At 43.0% G+C, this 21,732-nt stretch overlaps 1 protein-coding gene across 2 annotated transcripts in view; it reads right to left on the reverse strand.

Annotated features, from left to right (window-relative positions):
- Positions 1–21,732, reverse strand: part of dgcr2 (DiGeorge syndrome critical region gene 2) — a 99,047-nt gene that overhangs the window by 17,533 nt on the left and 59,782 nt on the right. For both annotated transcript variants that reach the window (XM_059983235.1, XM_059983234.1), the window contains exons 4-8: positions 14,990–15,115; positions 13,722–13,932; positions 12,834–12,916; positions 9,661–9,843; positions 977–1,180 (exon numbers count right to left, since the gene is read on the reverse strand). In XM_059983235.1, the coding sequence (XP_059839218.1) occupies positions 977–1,180; positions 9,661–9,843; positions 12,834–12,916; positions 13,722–13,932; positions 14,990–15,115 (807 nt within the window). The remainder of the gene's footprint in view (positions 1–976; positions 1,181–9,660; positions 9,844–12,833; positions 12,917–13,721; positions 13,933–14,989; positions 15,116–21,732) is intronic.

Raw genomic sequence — 21,732 nt, forward strand, 5'->3', positions numbered from 1 at the left:
TTTGTTTGGTCACACCTAGACCCTGGAGTGATTCAAATCCAACTTGCCACCGATCAGCCTGTGCTTAATGTTGACAGGGGCTACTTCACCTGTTGGGAAATTGTGAATGAAAACTGAACCAGCCTCTGTTGGTCTAATGAATATGGATCTTCACTGAAGCAGTTAAGGGTGATGAGAGGAGGACTGAGCCGAGAGGTTCTTGTTTTGGTGTCCTTGAGCTGGTGTAAATTGACCTCTTGACAGACATAAGCATCTTCCTTTGAAGATACAGGATTCCAACCACTGGAGAAGATGGAGACATGAAACATTGACTGTCCTCTTGCCTGCATACATGCTGCGTGATCAACTGAGTTCCTTCAGTACATTGTGTTGCACAACTATTGAAATGTCAAAAACACAGCAGTGTATCTCTGTATAAGCTCCCAGAAACAGCAATGTGCTAATAATCAGACAATCTGCTTATGCAATGCTTGAGGAAGAAATCTGCAGCCAGCCCCTTATTCTCTTAAGATCTGGCCAAGATGCAGACAAGGCATTGACTAACGACATCCACATGGTGGCACCTTTGACAATACAAAGCAAGGAAGTAATGGACAAAACATTTACACTCAAACCTGAATCCACGTCCTGCACCGTGAGGATTGCAAGTTTAAAAGCATTAAGGAAGAAAAGAAATGCTCCCCCCACTAGTACTACCGTTTCAATATCCCATAAAACAAAACAATCTACAATGAACCAGACACTGTGCCTGAATTTCCCTCTTCAGATACAATAAACTCAAGGCTGGCTTCTCAAGGACCTGCTATCTCCAATTTACAAACAGGTTCTGGTTCTGGTTCATAGCCTCCACACTTTTAGTGATCCACCCTAGTGCAGGTTTCCTCCAATGACCTTCAGACTTCGAAAATCAAGCATGTGATCTGTGTTACACCCAGATTCACTCACCAACTGCATCGAGATATAGTGGTTGCTTTACCTGGGTCAAGGCAGGTGAATTTACAGCACTCCTTTGGGTCCTTTTCATAGTGCTGACAGCCCTGTGGCCGCTCACACAGAGCAGCAACGCACATCTCAGGTTCGCCATTGTGACAGGTACAGCTCAAACATGGATCATTACCCTTTGGAGTGAAGTTCTTGCCCTCATCTACCACGTTATCTTTGATATCAACACAGGTTTGACCTGGAACATAAGCACATGTTTAGACAAGGTTTACAGTTCAATACGTATCCATACACCTACCCACCCCCCCATCCCCCATCCCAACTGCAAGGCTGAAAATTACAAGGACTGAACAAAAACTTAGAGCAAGGGTCCTAAGACCCAATTCAGATGTTGGCTCAAAGTTTAATCAAGTCAACTCAAACCGCTGCTAATGCTCCTGACAGCTAGTTAAGAGTCGATAATGAACATGTTCACAATCTGATGGAAAAAGGCTTCAGGAACAAGGTCAGACCCCTTCAGGCAGAGATTAAAATCATGCTAAATGACAAATTACAAATTTACTTCCTGCTTCAGTAAAGCAGCCAACTTAATCAAAGGCCCCCATCTTGCTCCCAAGACATATCCTCTACTCCCCATCTCCACAAGAAAGAGGTACAAAAGCATGTACTACCAGGCTGATGAACAGATTCAATCCTGCTGTTAAAGTAACTATGGAACAATAAAAAGGACACTTGATCTCACAATCTACAGTACCTCGTTATGGCCTTGCTCCTTACTGTCTGCTTGCACTGCACGTTCTCTGTAAACATATCACTTTATAGGTATTGGTTTATTGTACAAAGGTACAATGAAGAGCTTGTCTTGCATGTTGTTCATTTTGATCAAACCATTTCACAGTACACTGAAGTAGAACAAGGTAAAACAACAGCAATGCAGAATAAAATGAAGGGCTACAGAGAGCAGTGCAGGTAAACAATGAGCAAGATCATCATTCTACTGTGCTATCTCAATGCACAAACGTGATGAAATGTTCAATATGGATGATGTGCAAGACAGAAGTTTTTCCCACTGTATCTAGGTGTATTTGACAATAATAAACCAATTTACCAGAATGATTAGTGGGATGAGTTGAATGTTCTCTGGAGAAATCTGATGATACAATCATATTAATAGTCATTCCAATGTACACTCAATGACCACTTTACAAGGCATGCTTTTACATCTGCTTGTTAATGCAAATCAGCCAATCGGGGGCAGCAACTCATTGCACAAAAGCACGCAAACATGGTCAAGAGGTTCAGTTGTCGTTCAAACTAAACATCTGAATGGGGAAGAAATGTGATCTAAGTGACTTTGACTGTGGAATGTTTGTTGGTGCCAGACGAGGTGGTTTGAGTATCTCAGAGTCTTCTGATCTTCTGGGGTTTTTATGCACGTCTCTAAGAGTTTACAGAAAACTGAGTGAAAAACAAAAAGCATCCACTTTCTCATTAACAAGGTATTTTCTGTGGGTCAAAATGCCTTGTTCATGAGAAAGGCTTACAGAAAGGCAACGGTAACTCGAATAACCACATGTTACAACAGTGATGTGCAGAAGAGCATCAAACACACACTCAATGGTCTTCCCCAACCAGAAGCCCTGAGTGAACTGCAATTTCCTGAGGGCCAGATTAGTGGTTTTCAGATCTGGTGACCAAATAAAAACAAGTTACGACCTAGGAAAGCCAGATCACATGCAAAGTGGCAATTCCAGGCCAAACTTGAATCACTGAAGGATGCACAACAGCTGTGGCAGGGCTTGAATGCTGTCATTAACTACAAAGTGAAATCAAGTGGCATAGGTGACAAGAAGGCTTCGCTCCCAGATGACACACTGCCCTTACACTTCCTCCATCACTACCATTCAGGGCCCCAGACAGTCCTTCCAGGTGAGGCGACACTTCTCCTGTGAGTCGGCTGGTGTGGTATACTGTGTCTGGTGCTCCCATTGTGGCCTTTTATATGTTGGTGAGACCCGACGCAGACTGGGAGACCATTTCGCGGAACACCTATGCTCAGTCTGCCAGAAAAAGCAGGATCTCCCAGTGGCTACACATTTTAAATCCACGTCCCATTCCCATTCTGATATGTCTATCCATGGCCTCCTCTGTTGTCAAAATGAATCCAAACTCAGGTTGGATGAACAACACCTTATATACCGTCTGGCTAGCCTCCAACCTGATGGCATGAACATTGACTTCTCTAACTTCCGTTAATGCCCCTCCTCCCGTTCTTACCCCATCCCTGACATATTTAGTTGTTTGCCTGTTCTCTATCTCCCTCTGGTGCTCTCCCCACCCCCCTTCTTTCTCCTCCCGTCCCATAATCCTTTCCCTTCTCCAGTGCTGTATCACTTTCGCCAATCACCTTTCCAGCTCTTAGCTTCATCCCACCCCCTCCGGTCTCCTGCTATCATTTTGCATTTCCCCCACCCCCCACTACTTTCAAATCTCTTACTATCTTTCCTTTCGGTCAGTCCTGACGAAGGGTCTCAGCCCAAAACGTCGACAGCACTTCTCCCTATAGATGCTGCCTAGCCTGCTGTGTTCTATCAGCATTTTGTGTGTGTTGTTGACACAATGTCTTTCGTGTTCGCTTTGACTATCAAAACATGGAGGCACCTTTATGAATTAACACAGCCACAAGTGACCCTGTGATTATAGTCTTTGAGGCTGACATGACTGTGGTCCATAGCGCCACGATTACAGCTTGGGGTGTCAGGGTTCATAGTTCTATTTTAGCATCATCTGTAAACAAGTTTGTATGTTCATTTGTGTGCATGTGGGTTTCATCCGGGTGCTCTGGTTCCCCCCCCCCCCCCAGTCCAAAGATGTACCTGGAGTAGATCAATTGGAGATTAGCCCATGATTAGGTTTGGATTAAATCAGTGGGTTGCTGGATGGCATGGCTTGAAGGGCTGGAAGGCCCTGCCTGTGCTGTATCTCTAAAACTAAAATGAAAAGTGACTAGAAAGGTCAATAGCAGATACCATTTCTTTGGTTCTTCACTCAACTTTCAAACATCAGGACAGTGAAGATGCACACATTAAGATGCTGTTAATTGACTTCTGCTTGGCATTCAATACTATCGACCCCTCGAAGCTAATCATAAGCTTCAAGACCTGGACCTTGAAACCTCTGTGCAACTGGATCTTCGATGTCCTCACATGAAGACCCCAGTCAGTTCAGAGAGGCAACAATGTCTCCTCCACAATCACCATCAGCACAGGTGCATCACAAGGTTGTGTGCTTAGCTCCTGCTCTACTCACTTACGTCTTTGAGGCCAAGTACCACTCCAATACCCTATTTAAATTTGCTGATGACACAGTCGTTGGCTGAATCAAAGGTGGTGACAAATCAGCATATAGGAGGGAGATTGAAAATCTGACTGAGTAGTGTCAGAACAACAACCTCTCTTAATATCAAGAACTGATCATTGACTACAGAAGGTGGAAACCAGAGGCCCATGAGCCATTCCTCATTCAGGGATCAGAGGTGGAGAAGATCAGCAACTTTAAATTCCTCGGTGTTATCCTCAGAGGATCTGTTCTGGGTCTAGCAGGCAATGTTTCATTATAAAGAAAGCATGGCAGCACCTCCACTTTCTTTGAGCAGTGCCCAATTAGATTAAAAATGACTGGTGGGTAAATGGAATAGTTGGGAAGTGTTTGGATTTGTTATGACTATGACCAATTTCAGTGAAAGAGGGCCTTAATAACACTTGTTAACTGATGTAAGTCAGGGAAATGAGCATAAAATTATTGACTAGCTAGCAAGATCCGGTTGACTTCAGAGGTAGCTAACACAGTACTGGTGATCTTTGGTGTCAAGGCCAACACTGGGAACTGACTGCATGAAGACTAGTCTTACACATCCTTTTTCACACAAATCTGATATTAACAATCACACAACACAAACAAACTGATCACGATCTGTAACTGAGTCAGGCCAAAAATACTGCTGAGGGCCTTGCTGCAGTCAACAGTATCAACACGTACTTCTGTCAAGATGGCTCCGAATATCCCACTGGCATATATCGTATCCACTCTGATTATGAATCCATTTAGTATTCATATATGGGATATGGGCATTGTTGACAAGGACTGTATTTATTTCTCATTCCTAACCACCCTCACAAATGCTGGTCAGCTGCCTCATAGGCCAGAGTACTCTGTTTGGTGAATGTATTCTCAGTGTCAGTAAGGAAGGAGCTGCATAATTTTCACCCATTAATAAGGGAATGGCAACGTAAATTAGAATTGATGTGGGATTTGTGGGTGGTGATTTTCCCCACTACATACTCTGCTTCTTGATTGTAGTCACAGTAGGTCTGGGAAGCATTGGTGAAAAATTCCCTGGAAGTTGTGGCAGTGTATTTTACACAAGTTACATATTATGGGTAAGGTGTGCCACTAGTAAAGAGTGACAACATCTCAAGTTTCTGGAAAGGTGTAATAATAAGTGTTGCAGTGGTGGGAGATTTTAATTTCTGAAATATCGATCAGCATGTCCCTGGAGCGAAGGGTTCAGATGGGGTAGAGTTTGTTAAGTGTGTTCAAGAAAGTTTCTTGACACAATATGTAGATAAGCCTACAAGAGGAGAGGCTGTACTTAGAAACATAGAAAACCTACACCACAAAACAGGTCCTTCGGCCCACAAAGCCATGCCAATTATTGTCCTTAACTTAGAACTACCTAGGGCTTACCCATAGCCCTCTATTGTTCTAAGCTCCATGTATCCATCCTGGAGTCTCTTAAAGGACCCTATCGTTTCCACTTCTACCACCGCCGCCAGCAGCCTACTCCACGCACTCACCACTCTCTGCATAAAAAATTTACCCGACACCTCCTCTGTACCTGCTTCCAAGCACCTTAAAACTATGCCCTCTTGTGTTACCCATTTCAGCCCTGGGAAAAAGCCTCTGGTTATCCACACGATCAATGCATCTCATTATCTTGTACACCTCTATCAGGACACCTCTCATCCTCCATCGCTCCAAGGAGAAAAGGCAGAGTTCACTCAACCTATTCTCATAAGGCATTCTCCCTAATCCAGGCAACATACTTGTAAATCTCCTCTGCACCCTTTCTATGGTTTCCACATCCTTCCTGTAGTGAGGCAAGCAGAACTGAGCACAGTACTCCAAGTGGGGTCTGACCAGGGTCCTACATAGCTGCAACATTACCTCTTGGTTCTTAAACTCATCACAATTGGTGAAGGCCAATGCACATCCTCTTTCTTAATATCTACATGCTAAAGCTTTTCAGTCCATTGTAAGTCATCTCAACAATCGCCAAGATCCTTTTCTGTAGTGAATACTGAAGCAAAGTACTCATTAAGTACCTCTGCTATCTCCTCCAGTTCCACACACACTTGACTGGTCCTATTCTCTCACATCTTATCCTCTTACTCTTCACATACTTGTATAAAATGTCTTGGAGTTTTCCTTAATCCTGTCTGCCAAGCCTTCCCATGGCCTCTTCTGGCTCTCCTAATTTCTTTCTTAAGCTCCTTCCTACTAGCCTCTAGATCTCTATCATTAACGAGATTTTTGAACCTTTTGTAAGCTCTTCTTTTCTTCTTGACTAGATTTACAAAAGCCTTTGTACACCACAATTCCCATACCCTACCATCCTTTCCCTGTCTCATTGGAATGTATCTACGCAGAAGCCCATGCAAATATCCTCTGAACATTTGCCACATTTCTTTCGTACATTTCCATGAGAACAGGAGATGACTTTCTAGGTGCTGAATATCCAGCTTCTGATATGCACAGATGGCTAAAGTATTAAGTGGTTGGTGCATTTGTCTCTGTTGAAAGTTGAGCTGCAAAATGTTTATCAGAATTGGTTGGAGGGTGGGTGCTTTTAAATATCTAGTTAGGGAAGTGTTTTGCCATCGTCATTAGCTCATTACTGGCTTGCATTAATGTTATTTTCCACCTTTGCACCCAAGTCAAAAGTTTGCTCAAACTTTGTTGCTCTTTGGGACAAACTGCCAGGACATGAGGATTTGTAAATGGATCTGTATATCTCTGTTAACATCTCCATTTCTGACCATACTTCAGTTCACTAAGGGAGCTAAATTCCTCTTTTCAAATGGTAATGTTCTAGAATTTCACCATGTCCCTCACTGAATTCTCCAATTATACTCTTTTTTTTTCCCTACAAACATTAAGACCTCTGTTATGTTCTCTGCTTCCATGCACGGATTTCCTCTGATTTCAAATGGACCCCATTCTCTCCCTGGTTACCCTCATCTCCAAATACATTTACAAAATGCTTTAGGATTTCCTGCAATCTTAGCCCCCAGTGATATTTTATGTTCCCCTTAGCCTAATTAATTTTTTTAGTACACTTTAATGTCTCTACGCCTGCCAAGTCTCCTGTGTTCTCATTCCTCTTTACTGCCATGTGCTTTCCTTATTTTTCCCTTTATCCAACCCTCAAAACACATGATTTCCAGATTTCCTCATTCTTCTCCTTTATGAGAACTCTTTAACACTGAACAGTTGTTGAAGGCAAAAGTACTTAGTCTCACTACACTTTGTTGAGTCCGGACGAAGGGTCTCGGCCCAAAACGTCGACAGTGCTTCTTCATATAGATGCTACCTGGCCTGCTGTGTTCCACCAGCATTTTCTGTGTGTTGCTTGAATTTCCAGCATCTGCAGATTTCCTCGTGTTTAGTCTCACTACACTTCCTCCAGTTTGGACCCATGGCCTGGAGTTGCGTCCATCTGAACTAAACTTAGCATTAATATAGTTGAGGTGTTTTAAAACTCTCTTGTATATCAGCAAATAGGGATCTGCATGGTGCTCCTCAGTTTTTAGACTTCGTAGTGAATGACTGATGCAGTTTGAAAACAGAAGGGGCTTCAAATTTTGGAATGTGGAACAAAAAATAACTTCTGGAGGAACTCAATAGGTCAGGCAGATTGTGGCGCTGCATCAAGGTAAGGAATATTGGAGCTTGCACCACGGGAGTTAGAAACAATCATAGGATAGACAAAAATAAACAAAGACAAGACTGGAGGTGAAGACACAAAGAAAAATTGACACCGTAGTACAGTTGAACTTTGTCAGTCACAAGAGGGGCAGAAGCACCTGCAGGCTGATTAATCACCCTCTTAGTTACAAGGAAACACATAGCAGCTGAGGCCTCGTCTACTCCAGGGCCATCCAGTTCATTAAATCCTGAAGTCTGGGAATTTGAATTCAAAACTGTCAGCCTATCCACATTCGTTTAAAGCTTGTGTCAGAGGAAAACAACAGTGCAAAATCGTTGCAGCAGAGCTCTACAGCTCAGAATCTAATTTGGAAATTCCAACTTCAAAGAAAAGGCAAATATAAACATTTTTTGTTTTAAAAGTTAATAATGAAGAGCAAGCATATCCAATGGATATTGAAATAAAAATGGAAGATTCAAGTTAGCACATTTGAGTCAAAGACCTGCCATCTTAAGAGTTTTGAATCTTCAGTTTCAATTTGGTAGTTTAGTAGAGCTAATAGATAAACCAAGAAGCCTTAAGCAGTGAAAGAAAGGATGGGAGGATGGTGAAGCAGAGGTAAAGTGATCAAGGAAAAAACTGAGTGCAGAGTTCAGCCCAGAAACTACCCTGGATTGGAATGGAATGCCTTGACACTTCTGACTGCCTGTGTCACAAGCCTCAACAGCTTTTTGTCTACAGAATAGAACGTTGCCTTTACATAATCACTAGCTTTCACATGCACCGGCAACTTAAATTAACAAGATTAGTTTGAAGAATACAGATACGAGTTTCATAGATCAATGCATTATGCAATCAAATTAAACTGCATCACATCGGGTGAAAAGGGGTAGAATTAATAACCTCATTGAGAGAAGTCCTTTGGGGAAAAGCAATCATACTATTAAAGCTTTGCATTCAGTGAGAAATTATGAAAGGAGGCTTCAAATATCGTCTTCCTTCTTCATTGCCAAAGAAAACAAAAAATGTACCAAATCTAGTGAATTAATTAACAGAGGAATTTGAATGAATATTAAAGGGAAAGCATTCGAGACATTGAACACCAATAAGTACCCAGCACCTGATGGCTGAGGTGGCAGTAAGTTGTAGGCATCCTAGGTTGGCATCAGAAGCATGACAACAGTTGCAGGCTGCCTAGCATAATCGATAATTTGATTTGACACAAATGATGCATTTCACTGTATGTAAATGAGGCAAATACAACTAATCTTAATCTTATTTTACTTTACCAAGTACATCCAGTATTTCCTGCTGTATTTCAGATATTCCGCATCCATTGACTGACCTCGTACATGGATATTACACTATCTGGATAGAACCCCAGCCACCCCCAGTGAAGTCATGAGGCAAGGCCTTGAAATGCCACTCTTTAGCAGGAGACTAAACCAGAGAACCTAAGTAATTGTGAATAGATGAAGTAATTCCCCTTCAGCATCCCTCTACTTGCAAGCCAAAGATCTACATTATCCCCAAACCACCTTTGAGAAAATGAGCCATAAGAACCTGGCCTAACATTCCTTCTGTCCTGAGCTGCAACTGAAATTGGGCAGATCGAACTCGCATCAAGTTGAGCTTCATCGTTTGGTGCCCCTTCCCGTGGTAACTGAAATGTAACACTGGCAGCTTGGTGGGCTGGCAGATTCCAAGATGCAGGGTCAGACAACACTCACTTCTTTTGCAGAGGAAGGCCGACTTCTCATTGCAGTTCTCTGCATACCAGCTATGTAATCCATGGTGCCGCAAGCTGGGGAAGTGGGAACATTGCAGTTGAGCACACAGCACATTCTCCTGCTCAGAGATGGTCATTCCAAACGTTGGCACCTGTTCTGGGGGAAGGAACACCTCTGTGGAACCTGAAGGAAAATGAAACCATCTTTACAAAGAGGCAAGGGAGCAGGGACCAAAGGGCCATGAGAGCAAAGATGGAAAGGCTTAATTGATTGGAACGTCGTGCAAAATGGCAGTCAGGAGATGCGAAGGAGGTGGGAGCCTGGTGTCAAGAAGTCATAGATGGGAAAGAGTGGTAGGAGGAACATGAGGAAGCAATGATTGTATATGCTGAGGTATCTCAGTGGCAGAGACATAGGGTGGTCTGGAGGGCAACAGGTTGATTAGGTGGGAAGAGGAAAGTGCTGTGTATTTTGAGGCTTGTGCAATTCTGAGGAAAAGGTGATAGGGATTAGGAGGAGTTTAAGATTGTAGTAGCTTTACAACCTAGAACACCACTTTGCTCACTGAATGTATGTCAACCCCTTCTCCACCCTTTCCTTCGCACTTTGCAATCATTTTGCACATTTTACATTTTAGAACTGTGCGACAGAGCCTCCATTGTGCCTTCTCTCTTTCTTTTTATGTAATTCAAGATGAATGTCTCCCATGTGTTCTTTTGTAGATCTATAATTTAATTCCTGCTTTCCACCATCATCACACAACCAAGCTTCTGTACTTTTTGTTAATCACCAGATTTATATGCAACAAATGCCATTTGTGCAAAGGTTCCCTAATTTTTATTCTGAAAGGCTGGACTCTAATTTAGTGACTTTGTGCCATTGCCAAAACAACAACATTTCTACCCTGTTTCCCTTAATATCATAGAAAAAAAACTCTTGTCTAGTCTATCCCACCAAACAGGCATTCCACTATTAAGCTCCCGCTTCTCCCCACATGGAGCAGCCTTCCAAATTCATATTTACTTTCCTGGAACTCTTTGGTTGAATCCTAAGTACAGAACAGCAACTAGTGATATGCTACATGAATGTAACAAAGGTAATGTAATCTTCCCTGGCCTGAATACAAATTGTGTTACAGGTGACTGACTGCAATGGTGGCTTGCTCAGTGCACGTTTCCAGGAATAAAAGCACAAATGAAATCACCACTGAAGGAGATAACTACAGCAGAAAGGGTGCAGAGAGATTTACAAGGATGTTGTCTGGATTGGGGAACATGCCTTATGGAAATAGGTTGAGTGAACTCAGCCTTTTCTCCTTGGAGCGACAGAGGATGAGAGGTGACCTGATAGAGATGTATAAGATGATGAGAGGCATTGATCATGTGGATAGTCAGAGGTTTTTTTCCTCAGGGCTGAAATGGCTAGCATGACAGGGCATAGTTTTAAGGTGCCTGGAAGTAGGTAGAGAGGAGATGTCAGGCTTAAGTTTTGTTTTTAAAACACAGAGTGGTGAGTACGTGGAATGGGCTGCCGGCGATGGTGGTGGAGGTGGATACGACAAGGTCTTTTAAGAGCTCCTGGATAGGTACATGGAGCTTAGGAAAATAGAGGGCTAGTCAAGTCACTTTTATTGTCATTTCGACCATAACTGCTGGTACAGTACATAGTAAAAATGAGACAATGTTTTTCAGGTCCATGGTGTTACATGACAGTACAAAAACTAGACTGAACTACATTAAAAAAAAACATAGAGAAAGCTACACTAGACTACAGACCTACACGGGACTGCATAAAGTGCACAAAAACAGTGCAGGCATTACAATAAATAATAAACAGGACAATAGGGCAAGGAGTCAGTCCAGGTTTCGGGTATTGAGGAGTCTGATAGCTTGGGAGAAGAAACTGTTACATAGTCTGGTCATGAGAGCCTGAAAGCTTCGGAGCCTTTTCCCAGACAGCAGGAGGGAGAAGAGAAGAGAAGGCTATGGGTAACCTTAGGTAATTTCTAAGTACATACATGTTCGGCACAGCATTATGGGCTGAAGGGCCTGTATTGTGCTTTAGGTTTTCTATGTTTCTGTTTCTAAAACCTGATAACTGCAAAGGGTTCATGAACTTTTTATTACAACTGTATAGTGATCTTATTGCCACAAGGCTCAGTGTGGACTGAACTGCAGGAGAATATACAGAGGCTGCTTGAGGTCTGGGGTGAATATTGCAGCCATTCACTGTTGGGTCACAGGTTTAGGGTTGCATCCTGGCCGGTACCAAGAGAGCAATACTGAACTTATTACCATGGAGATCTGTTTAGGCTGGGTAGAGTAGTGAAGCCAAACAAAGAGAGGGGGAAGCAGTAGCTTGCATCACAACCAACAACAGGAGGTAATGAGAGACAAACTGTCCACACAGGGAGAAGGTACCACATGTCATCAGCAATGGTCTCCAGGACAACTGTGCTAGATCAAGTCAACTCCATCCAGGGTGGCTGTAAGTAGTGCAACATTGTCCTTCAAAGACTGCATGTCATTGAGCTTAGTCAAACTGTAGTTGCTATGGACAGTTATATATAAAACTGTACAAAAGCCGAACTGCCATTGCTTAGCTACTCTCACCATCACCTCTGGCATCCCCTCTACGTGCTGCTCTTCAAAATATCTGAAAACCAGTTGCCCACTTTCCTGTTGTCAAGAACACTGTGCTCCACCTTGACTTTATCGTCTCTTTCTGAATTGTCTGATTGTGTCCAAAGTACAGGCTTGGATGAGTAGTTTTACTCCAAATAAATAATAGCAAGATAGAAGCCAGTGCCTTCCATGCCAATGTCAAACAAATTTCTAATGATCTGATCCTTCTTCCGAACCCCTTGCCTTGTTCCACCTTGGTGTTATACAGGAGTGATTATCAGGGTCCTACTGGGCCCTATTGTACCTACATGACAATTCCATCCTTGTCACTTCTTCCTCCTAACATTTATCTGAACAAATTCTTAAACATTTCAAGGGGCAAATTTTTGTTTGAAATGTACCCATGAAGTTCTTTGGGATATTCCTCCTTGTTACATATACTGCACAAATACATGTTCAGAAGAGCAAGAGGTTGTCAATGAGTTAGGAGGCTGTGTACTGAGCCACCATTAGCGGTACTTACATCAATTTCTCTTTCAGCATACTTACTGCTCTTATACGCCACTTCCCACTGCCCCTCTAGTGAGGTGTGGCTTCGGTTTGTTATCGTGTACTGATAGCCAACCCAGAACCTGTAAACAATTAATCAGATGGATAATAAACTTGCAATTTTCAATGATGAAACTGTTCACTGCAATAACAAACCTTGATACCAGAAAGCAAGTTCACACCAGCTCTTCTCTGCCCCACTGCACAATGCTCCAGTCTAGCCCAAGCTCCCATTTTCCTGACACAAGTCTTCCCTATTCCCTCATCCACTCTCAGACAGACAGACATACTTTATTGATCCCGAGGGAAATTGGGTTTCGTTACAGCCGCACCAACCAAGAATAGTGAAGAAATATAGCAATATAAAAAACTGTAAATAATTAAATAAGTTAATCATGTCAAGTGGAAATAAGTCCAGGACCAGCCTACTGGCTCAGGATGTCTGATACTCCAAGGGAGGAGTTGTAAAAGTTTGATGGCCACAGGTAGGAATGACTTCCTACAACACTCAGAGTTACATCTCGGTTGGATGAGTCTTTGGCTGAATGTACTCCTGTGCCTAACCAGTACATTATGGAGTGGATGGGTGTCACTGTGCAAGATGGCTTGCAACTTGGACAGCATCCTCTTTTCAGACACCACCGTCAGAGAGTCCAGTTCTCCACGCAAGTACTGTCCTGGCCAACTTATCCTTTGGCACTCTGTCTCCTGGTTTGTTTTATAACTAGCCACATTCCTTCATTCCTTAATCTTCACCTCTTTTGTTGTGCCAATTTCTCTTTTGTCCCACCTAATTCTCCTCTTTGACTCCATTTGCACATGCTTACTTCAAATCTTCTCATCTCCTCCCTCTTCCAGCATCCTACCCCGCCCCATCCGTAGACTCACCTCCGCTGGTCCTTGCGACTTAAGGGCCGTTCCTCTAGGTCCCATTCTTCAGCTAGTATAAACCGCAGCTCTTGATCAGTAGTGAATGTGGCTAATGATCCATTCACTCGTTGACATGTCTGGACAGCATCCCAATAATCCTCGCTGTTCGAATACACTCGGTAACAGCTTGCTGTGCCCTCATAATGATGCCAGCCTGTTGGACACTTACCTGTTGACAAGACCAAATTGATAGCATGAATTCTGTATTGTAATGAAACGCCCGCAACAGAATTTAAGGAGTACATCATATCTACGCCCACAGCATCATATCATTTCACCAGGGAGAACCAATCTGAACAAAAAGCTATTAGTGATGGGATTGTTAAAAGACTCACTTAGGGAAGTCAATCACCTTTCTCAGTCCAGAAGGATCCACGCCAACAGAATGGTTGGCACTCTGACTGGCTTAGTATGCCAATCACTTCAACAGCAGTCAATGACAGCATCAGCCACTTCCTGAGAAATGAATGAGAGAAGTCTCTCTACTCCTCACTGGTTCTTCAGAAGAGAGTCCTGTGAATCACATGGCACTTTCCTCATACCTCTGCGATTTGTTTCTCATTTATGTATTTAACCAACAGCTAATGAAGCATACTCACATACATGTGTGTTCTCTACTGCCACTCAGCTCAAATTTATGCCTTGGGATAATAAAAAGTGCTGGTTAATCCTATCATGATATAAAACACCACACAACCTTCCCTACATTAGGTAATGCGGATACACTACTGCACACACCAACAAGACTGGTCTGCTGTAACATCAACATCTACAAAAACACTTAGTGAAATCTGAGCATGTACACAGATATGCCACTAACAACAAACAGATGGTGGAAATACATCTGTTACTTTTGCTCAAACAGCTCCCTCAGCTCCAGTAGGGAGCTGTATCCGCTTCAAGAACAGTACCAAAGTCAACTCCTTCCATAACCAAGTTCAATGTCTTCCATGAAATATGCCAAGGAATTTGCACTTTCATTATGGACAGCCCAGTAAGAGGTAGCATCTTCAGCAATTCTACCAGAACTACTGATATTATTAGCAGAAAGGAGACCCCAGGAGAAACCTTCAGATCTTTTCAAACTGTAGTACACTAGGACATAACAACAAAGAATCCCTCAGAAAATTTTGCCCCTTAATACACACCTTTGTTCCATAAGATTGTCCCTACATCAACAGGCAAAAATTCTGTAGAGCATGTTCAAAAAAAAGTTTACAACTTACGGGTGAACTGGAAAGGCTGGGCCACATTGATAGGATAAAAGCGGGTGTCCTCGGCAGTTCTCCCACGCACCTGTTTCAGGTCAGTGGTTTCCTTTACGTGGTGTGTTCGGTGATCAGCAATTACTCCTATAAAGTAGACCGTAAGTGAAATTGTGTCAAGCTATTCTGTCTGCAGCTGCACAACCAAATACTTCATGTATGGAACAAATGTAATATAGTAAAATGCACCATACAACTTCATTTAAAAAATCCAGTTTCAAACAGGTGAGGTCAAAAGATAGATTTTAATCTATGAGTAAAGCCAAGCAGCCAATGGGTAGTATAGTAGCATCCACACCAGACATAAAAGTGAGTGGTCCCAGGTTCGAATGTGGCCGGCTGCTTGCATGTTTTCCACCTGTACTGGGTTAAGCATTGAGCTGGCAACTTGGCCTTGTAAAAAACAGACAAATGCTAAAGAAACAGCAAGGTTGCCACCCGATGTGCCACAAGGAACAACAAAGCCAGATAGAGAGATTAGGGATTTAAGAGGAGAATTCCAAGACACAGGACAGGGGATTAAGATACTGAAGGCACACTGAAAAGTATAATAAAAAAAAAGGAAATGTGCAAGAGGCTAGAAATGCAGGAGAGCAGATATCCAGTTTACAATGGCACTGCTGAAGGTGAGTGGCAGCTTACTGGTAGTTCAAAAGGCAAGAAATTCAACTAAAAACACCACTAATAACACCTCTTCTGAAGTAAACTGTGGTAAACTATCATCGCAAACAATGAAGAAGCGAGCGGAGACGAAGCTGATTTGGGGGATGAGTCATGCTGGTGTTTGAGACAGAGTCACAGACAGAGATGGTGTTACTGTCAGAGCTGGATTGATTGATTTGGTGAGGAGTTTTAATGCCTATCCACCCAAACCAGGTGCAAGTTTGGATCACTCTAAGCGTTGAGCTGATTTTGAGAGGTCGAGAATGGCTTTGGGATGGGCAGTGAGATCTAGGCCCAGGGCATATCACTGCACTGGAGCCTGGGTAATGCAAGACCTATTCCAGTGTTTGGACAATGTAAACACTGGCCCAGATAGACTGGGAAGACAGTGTGTCAGGACCAGAGGTGAGGGTTGGGCAGATTTTGCTTGGTCTTCAGTGATGTTCACTCCTCTCTCTGCCTGCCGTGCTTCGTGGCAATTTATCTCACTGATATAGTGAAATGAGACAGAGGCTTTGGGCCTACTCTGGATGCTCCTGAAATTCAGATCTATGGCCTGAATTTGGTTTGCATTGCCGTTGCTTGCTTCTGTCGTTTGCATGATTTCTGTTTTTCTCTCTTTCTCTTGCTTTGTGGCTGCCTGTAGGCAGACAAATCTCATGGTTGTATAATTTTTATATACTTTGATAATAAACATACTTTAAATCAAGAACTTTCCAGGCTTGGAGAAGGTAATAATCACAGGAAGGGGCAAGGTCATTGAGGGATTAGAAAATAATAAAAGTTTACAGGCCACAATTACTCCCATTTACCCATCAAAATAGTTAGAATCAGAGAACCACTTCCTTCTTAAATGAAAGCCACACAATTTTCCTCCAGCATTCTGACTTAGGAAGAGCTGCTTTGATGCCTCTCATTTCCTCAAACTGTTGGGTTTGCCACAGGAGCCCATATAGTTCTCTGTGGGATACTCAGAACATTCTGGGTTTCAGCTTTATTCTCTCTGGTACAAAGATCCTCCTGCCGCCAGCCTTTTAGTTTCTCTATCAAATTGTATTTCATCAGTCAACTAAAAGTTTACCCAACAAAGGATAATCATCTTTTCGGCTCTCTCCAATAAATTCAACAACTCTGTCAACTTAGATACACATTTTAAGATGGTGCTGGTGACCTCAGCGACTTCTGTTTGTTGGCTAACGAAACAAAGATAGCAACTAAATACTTCGTTAACCACACTTTTTCTGGCAAACAATTATCGCAAGTAATACAGTAGTCTACAACTTCCCTTTGGGCTTGGATGCAATTCAATGTGGCATTCCTGAGGCAGGTTGAGGCAGTCAGCTGCATGGAAAAGTGTGAAAGGTTAATCAAAGCCATCGGCTCCAGGCCCTAGAGCATGTCAATACTATCAGACACAATGTTCAGAGGGAGATTTATCCAAGCGGCAGAACCTGTTGTTCAGATGGAGATATAAGCACTGGGCAAGATTGAAAAGGTCAGGGTGTAGCACCCTGAGGCGAGGTGCGAGCCAGTTGCAATCACTGCAAGACTACAAGACTGTGCTGAACTACAGAACTATATGACTCTCTTTCATATTTCAGTTCAGAAACACTATTTGCTTGCAGTTACTGTTTGCATGAAGAATGGCAACCTGCATTGGTAGCTTATAACCATATATACTGCACTTCAGACCCATTTTAAATTGCCTTACAGTTTATCTCAAACTTTACCTCACCTCTATCGAATCCTAGTCATCCTGTTATCTTTACTGTACATCCTACTACCCTTCACTGTGATGTTATTCTTTGTCATTCTGGTGTCCATCACACTGTTAAATTTTTTGCCCCTGGGTTCACCCGGAGCTAGCACAAGAACACAGGTCACAATTCTATTGAGACGAAACCCAGCCATCAACTAGAAATTTCTCCTATTCTTGCCTACTCTGCCTTATTCAACTGTTTCTATACTCTGCATCTTAGAGCTCTAGAATCAACCAGAGAATCATTACTGCAGGAGCAACCTTCCCATTTTAGTGGTCAGCAATTGCACTATGATTACAAATGATCCCACTTTCTTTCAAGTCTATTCTATTTAGTCAAGGGACTAAATTGCTGTCCAGGCCACCATCTATTTCTCACCTAGAGGTAGTCAAGTGAGTCTCTTTGCTAATGGCAGTAAAGATAATATGTGAGGAAGTTGCACAATTTAAACCCAGCAACAATAAACAAGCACCAACACATTTCCAAAGCAAGATGTATGTGAGTTGGAGGGGCAACGGAAATGGCTGCTATCCCATCTGCTAGCTGTCCTTGTCCTTCAAGGTGTGATTAGAAACTGCTGCTGCTGTTGTTTGCAGTAGGCCATGCAGAGGGTGCAAATGTTTATGATAGAGGATGTGCTGTTACACTACCAAGGAGCTTTGACTCCTACTGCAAGCTAGTACACCTCACTTCTAACTTGTGCATTGCAGACTGCGGAAAACCAGAAGTCAGGAGGCAATCACTCACTGCAAAAGACCCGGGATCAGTACACGATTGCAACTAATATATTTTTCAAACTATGACCCTACTTATTTCTGGTCAAATGTATTCTACTCCTCAGGAAGTTGTGGTGAAGGATTTAATTGTGACAATGCCACTGGACTTCAAAAGAATACAGTAAAGCTCTTAGAGATGGTACTTGTTATGACTCAGCTGTGCTGACTGTTGTCAAATAATTCCTTGGTGGATCAGACTGTCACCCACACTTCACTTCTGGAATAGTGCATTTTTTGTACATGGACAGACAAACCCGTAATGATATCTGGAATGAATGTTATTTGGAGGAACACCACCTTATATTCTGTCTGGGTAGCCTCCAACCTGATGGCATGAACATTGATTTCTTTAACTTCCGTTAATGCCCCTCCTCCCCTTCTTACCCTATCCCTATTTATTTATTTTTATTATATATTTTTTCCCCCTCTCTTTCCCTCTCACATTAACTCCTTGCCTGTTCTCCATCTTCCTCTGGTGCTCCCCTACCCCTTTCCTTCATCCAAGGCCTTCTGTCCTATAATATTCCCCTTCTCTAGCCTTGTATCCCTTTTGCCAATCAACTTCCCAGCTCTTAGCTTCATCACTCCCCCTCCTGTCTTCTCCTATCATTTTGGGTCTCCCCCTCTCAAATCTCTTACTATCTCTTTTTTCCATTATTCCTGACCCGAAATGTTGACTGTGCTTTTTCCTATAGATGCTGCCTGGCCACCAGCATTTTGTGTGTGTTGCTTGGATTTCCAGCATCTGCAGATTTCCTTGTGATTTCGTTATTTGTCATTTATCAGCCAAGTTTGAACATTTTAGAGATCTTGATGTATGCAAGCAAAACCTGCTTGATTTTCTGAGGAACAGCGAATAAAACTGAATATTTTACATTAGTAGCAAACATTTCAAATTCTGATGAACAGTGATCATTGAAGCAGTAGCTGGTTAGACTAGAGACACGGCATGGAGGAATGCACACTGTGACATCTGAATCTGCGTTTATTAGTTGCACACAAAACTCCAGAGTTCACCCAAACCTACTGATTTCTAAATTTGTGAGAATTTCCTTATGATGATGTTTGGAAACAATTCATCCTTAGAGCAGTCATTCTGAAGTTGTGCTCTTTTGTTCATGCTTGCCCAAACCTGTATCAAATGCTGCAGTAGAGTGGCCCGGGCAAAACTAAGAGCATTGATGCATGAAACACTGCCTTACAGGATATGCTTCTGAAAGTCGAAAGGAAGAATACCAGGGACATTCTTGGTATGGCAAGGTGAGTGATTTACCTCCCAACACCACAAAAGTCTACCTACAATCCACAAGGTACAAGTCAGAAGCAACTGCCACTTCAGATTCAGATTTATTTATCACATGTATATTAAAACATGTAATGAAGTGTCTTGATTTAACCTAGGGATGTGCTGAGGACAGCCCACAAGATGCATTACACCTTTCGACGCCATCATTGTCCCCGTGCTGAAGAAGTCTTCAGTGTCTTGCCTCAACGACCATCATCATGTCGTGTTTCAAGAGGCTCGTCATGAGGCACATCAAAACCCTGCTACGCCCCCTCCCTGCAGTTCGCGTATCATCCCAACCGCTGAACACACCCTCCACCTGGCTCTAACCTACCTGGACAAAAAAGACGCGTACGTTCGAATGCTGTTCATAGACTTCAGTTCAGCATTCAACACAATCATTCCTCAGCACCTGATTGGAAAGCTGAGCCTGCTGGGCCTGAACACCTCCCTCTGCAACTGGATCCTAGACTTCCTGACTGGGCGACCTCAGTCAGTCTGGATCAGGAGCAGCATCTCCAAAATCATCACACTGAGCACGGGGGCCCCCCAGGGCTGCGTGCTCAGTCCACTGCTGTTCACTCTGCTGACCCACGACTGTGCTGCAACACACAGCTCGTACCACATCATCAAGTTCGCTGATGACACGACCGTGGTGGGTCTCATCTGAAAGAACAATGAGTCAGCATACAGAGAGGAGGTGCAGCGGCTAATGAACTGGTGCAGGGTCAACAACCTGTCTCTGAATGTAAACAAAAGAGATGGTTGTTGACTTAAGGAGAGCACGGAATGACCACTCTCCGCTGAACATTGACAGCTCCTCCATTGAGATCATTAAGGCACCAAATTTCTTGGTGTTCACCTGGTGGAGGATCTGACCTGGTCCCTCAACACCAGCTCCATAGCCAAGAAAGCCCAGCAGCATCTCTACTTTCTGCAAAGGCTAAGAAAAGTCCATCTCCCACCCTTCATCCTCACCACATTCTACAGAGGATGTGTCGAGAGCATCCTGAGCAGCTACGTCACTGCCTGGTTAGGGAATTGCGCCGTCTCGGATCGCAAGACTCTGCAACAGATAGTGAGGTCAGCTGAGAAGATCATTGGGGTCTCTCTTCCCGCCATTACAGACATTTACACCACAGGCTGCAACTGCAAAGCTAACAGCATTGTGAAGGACACCACACACCCTTCTTCTCCCTCCTGCCATCTGGCAAAAGGTACCGAAGCATTCAGGCTCTCACGATCAGACTGTGCAACAGTTTCTTCCCCCAATCCATCAGACTCCTCAATACCCAGAGTCTAGACTGACATCTAGATCATTTATTATTAAATTGAAATTTGTCCTCAATTGTGCCTATTGTCTTATTTATTAATTATTAATGAATTAATTATTGTACTGCCCTACACTGTTTTGTGCACTTTATGTAGGTCTGTAGTCTACTGTAGTTTTTGTGTTGTTTTTACGTAGCCTAGTGTGGCCTTGAGTTGTTTCATGTAGCACCAGGGTCCTGGAGGAACGTTGTTTTGTTTTTACTATGTACTATACCAGCAGTTTATGGTCGAAATGACAATAAAAAGCAACTTGACTTGATAACAAACCCACAATGCTCAGCCAAACAAGAGAATACAATAACAAAAAACAAGCAACAAATCAACAAGAGCAAAACAAGACACTTTCCTGCCACCCACATATGGATAGTCCTCTAACTCCAGGACAAGCCTCCGATCTCCTGCCATTGGGCTTTAAATTCAGAACTTCCAATTGACCTTTAGGTTCCAATCTTTGGTACTGACCTCTAGACTGGCCCCTGTGCTTCCTGCTCACATGAACCCATCCAATCTCAGGCCCACCAGTGGGGAGAGCCCAACATCCACAACATTTTTCATCACCCATCCATATCACTGGCCTTCAAGTGTGGAGCAGAGGTCTTGACCATATGTCCTTCATCATCTATTTACGTTGCTAGCCTTCGAATGTGTGACCTTACCTGCAGTAACTCTCAGGAAGTCTGACACCACTTGGTATAAAGCAATCTGATTCCTGGCAATCCTGCCACCAACCTAGAAATTAATTTCTCACTCCCGTCACACCGCAGTTCTAAACTATGCCTTCGACAAAATTGCTTGCCTCGGCTGCTCCAGAAACATCTTATAAACCTATGACCTCCATCACAAAAAATGACATGAACAAACATAGTTATTGAATTGGGTAGGGAGAAT

Source organism: Hypanus sabinus, chromosome 10 (genome assembly GCF_030144855.1).
Source record: "Hypanus sabinus isolate sHypSab1 chromosome 10, sHypSab1.hap1, whole genome shotgun sequence".
Taxonomy (NCBI): Eukaryota; Metazoa; Chordata; class Chondrichthyes; order Myliobatiformes; family Dasyatidae; genus Hypanus; species Hypanus sabinus.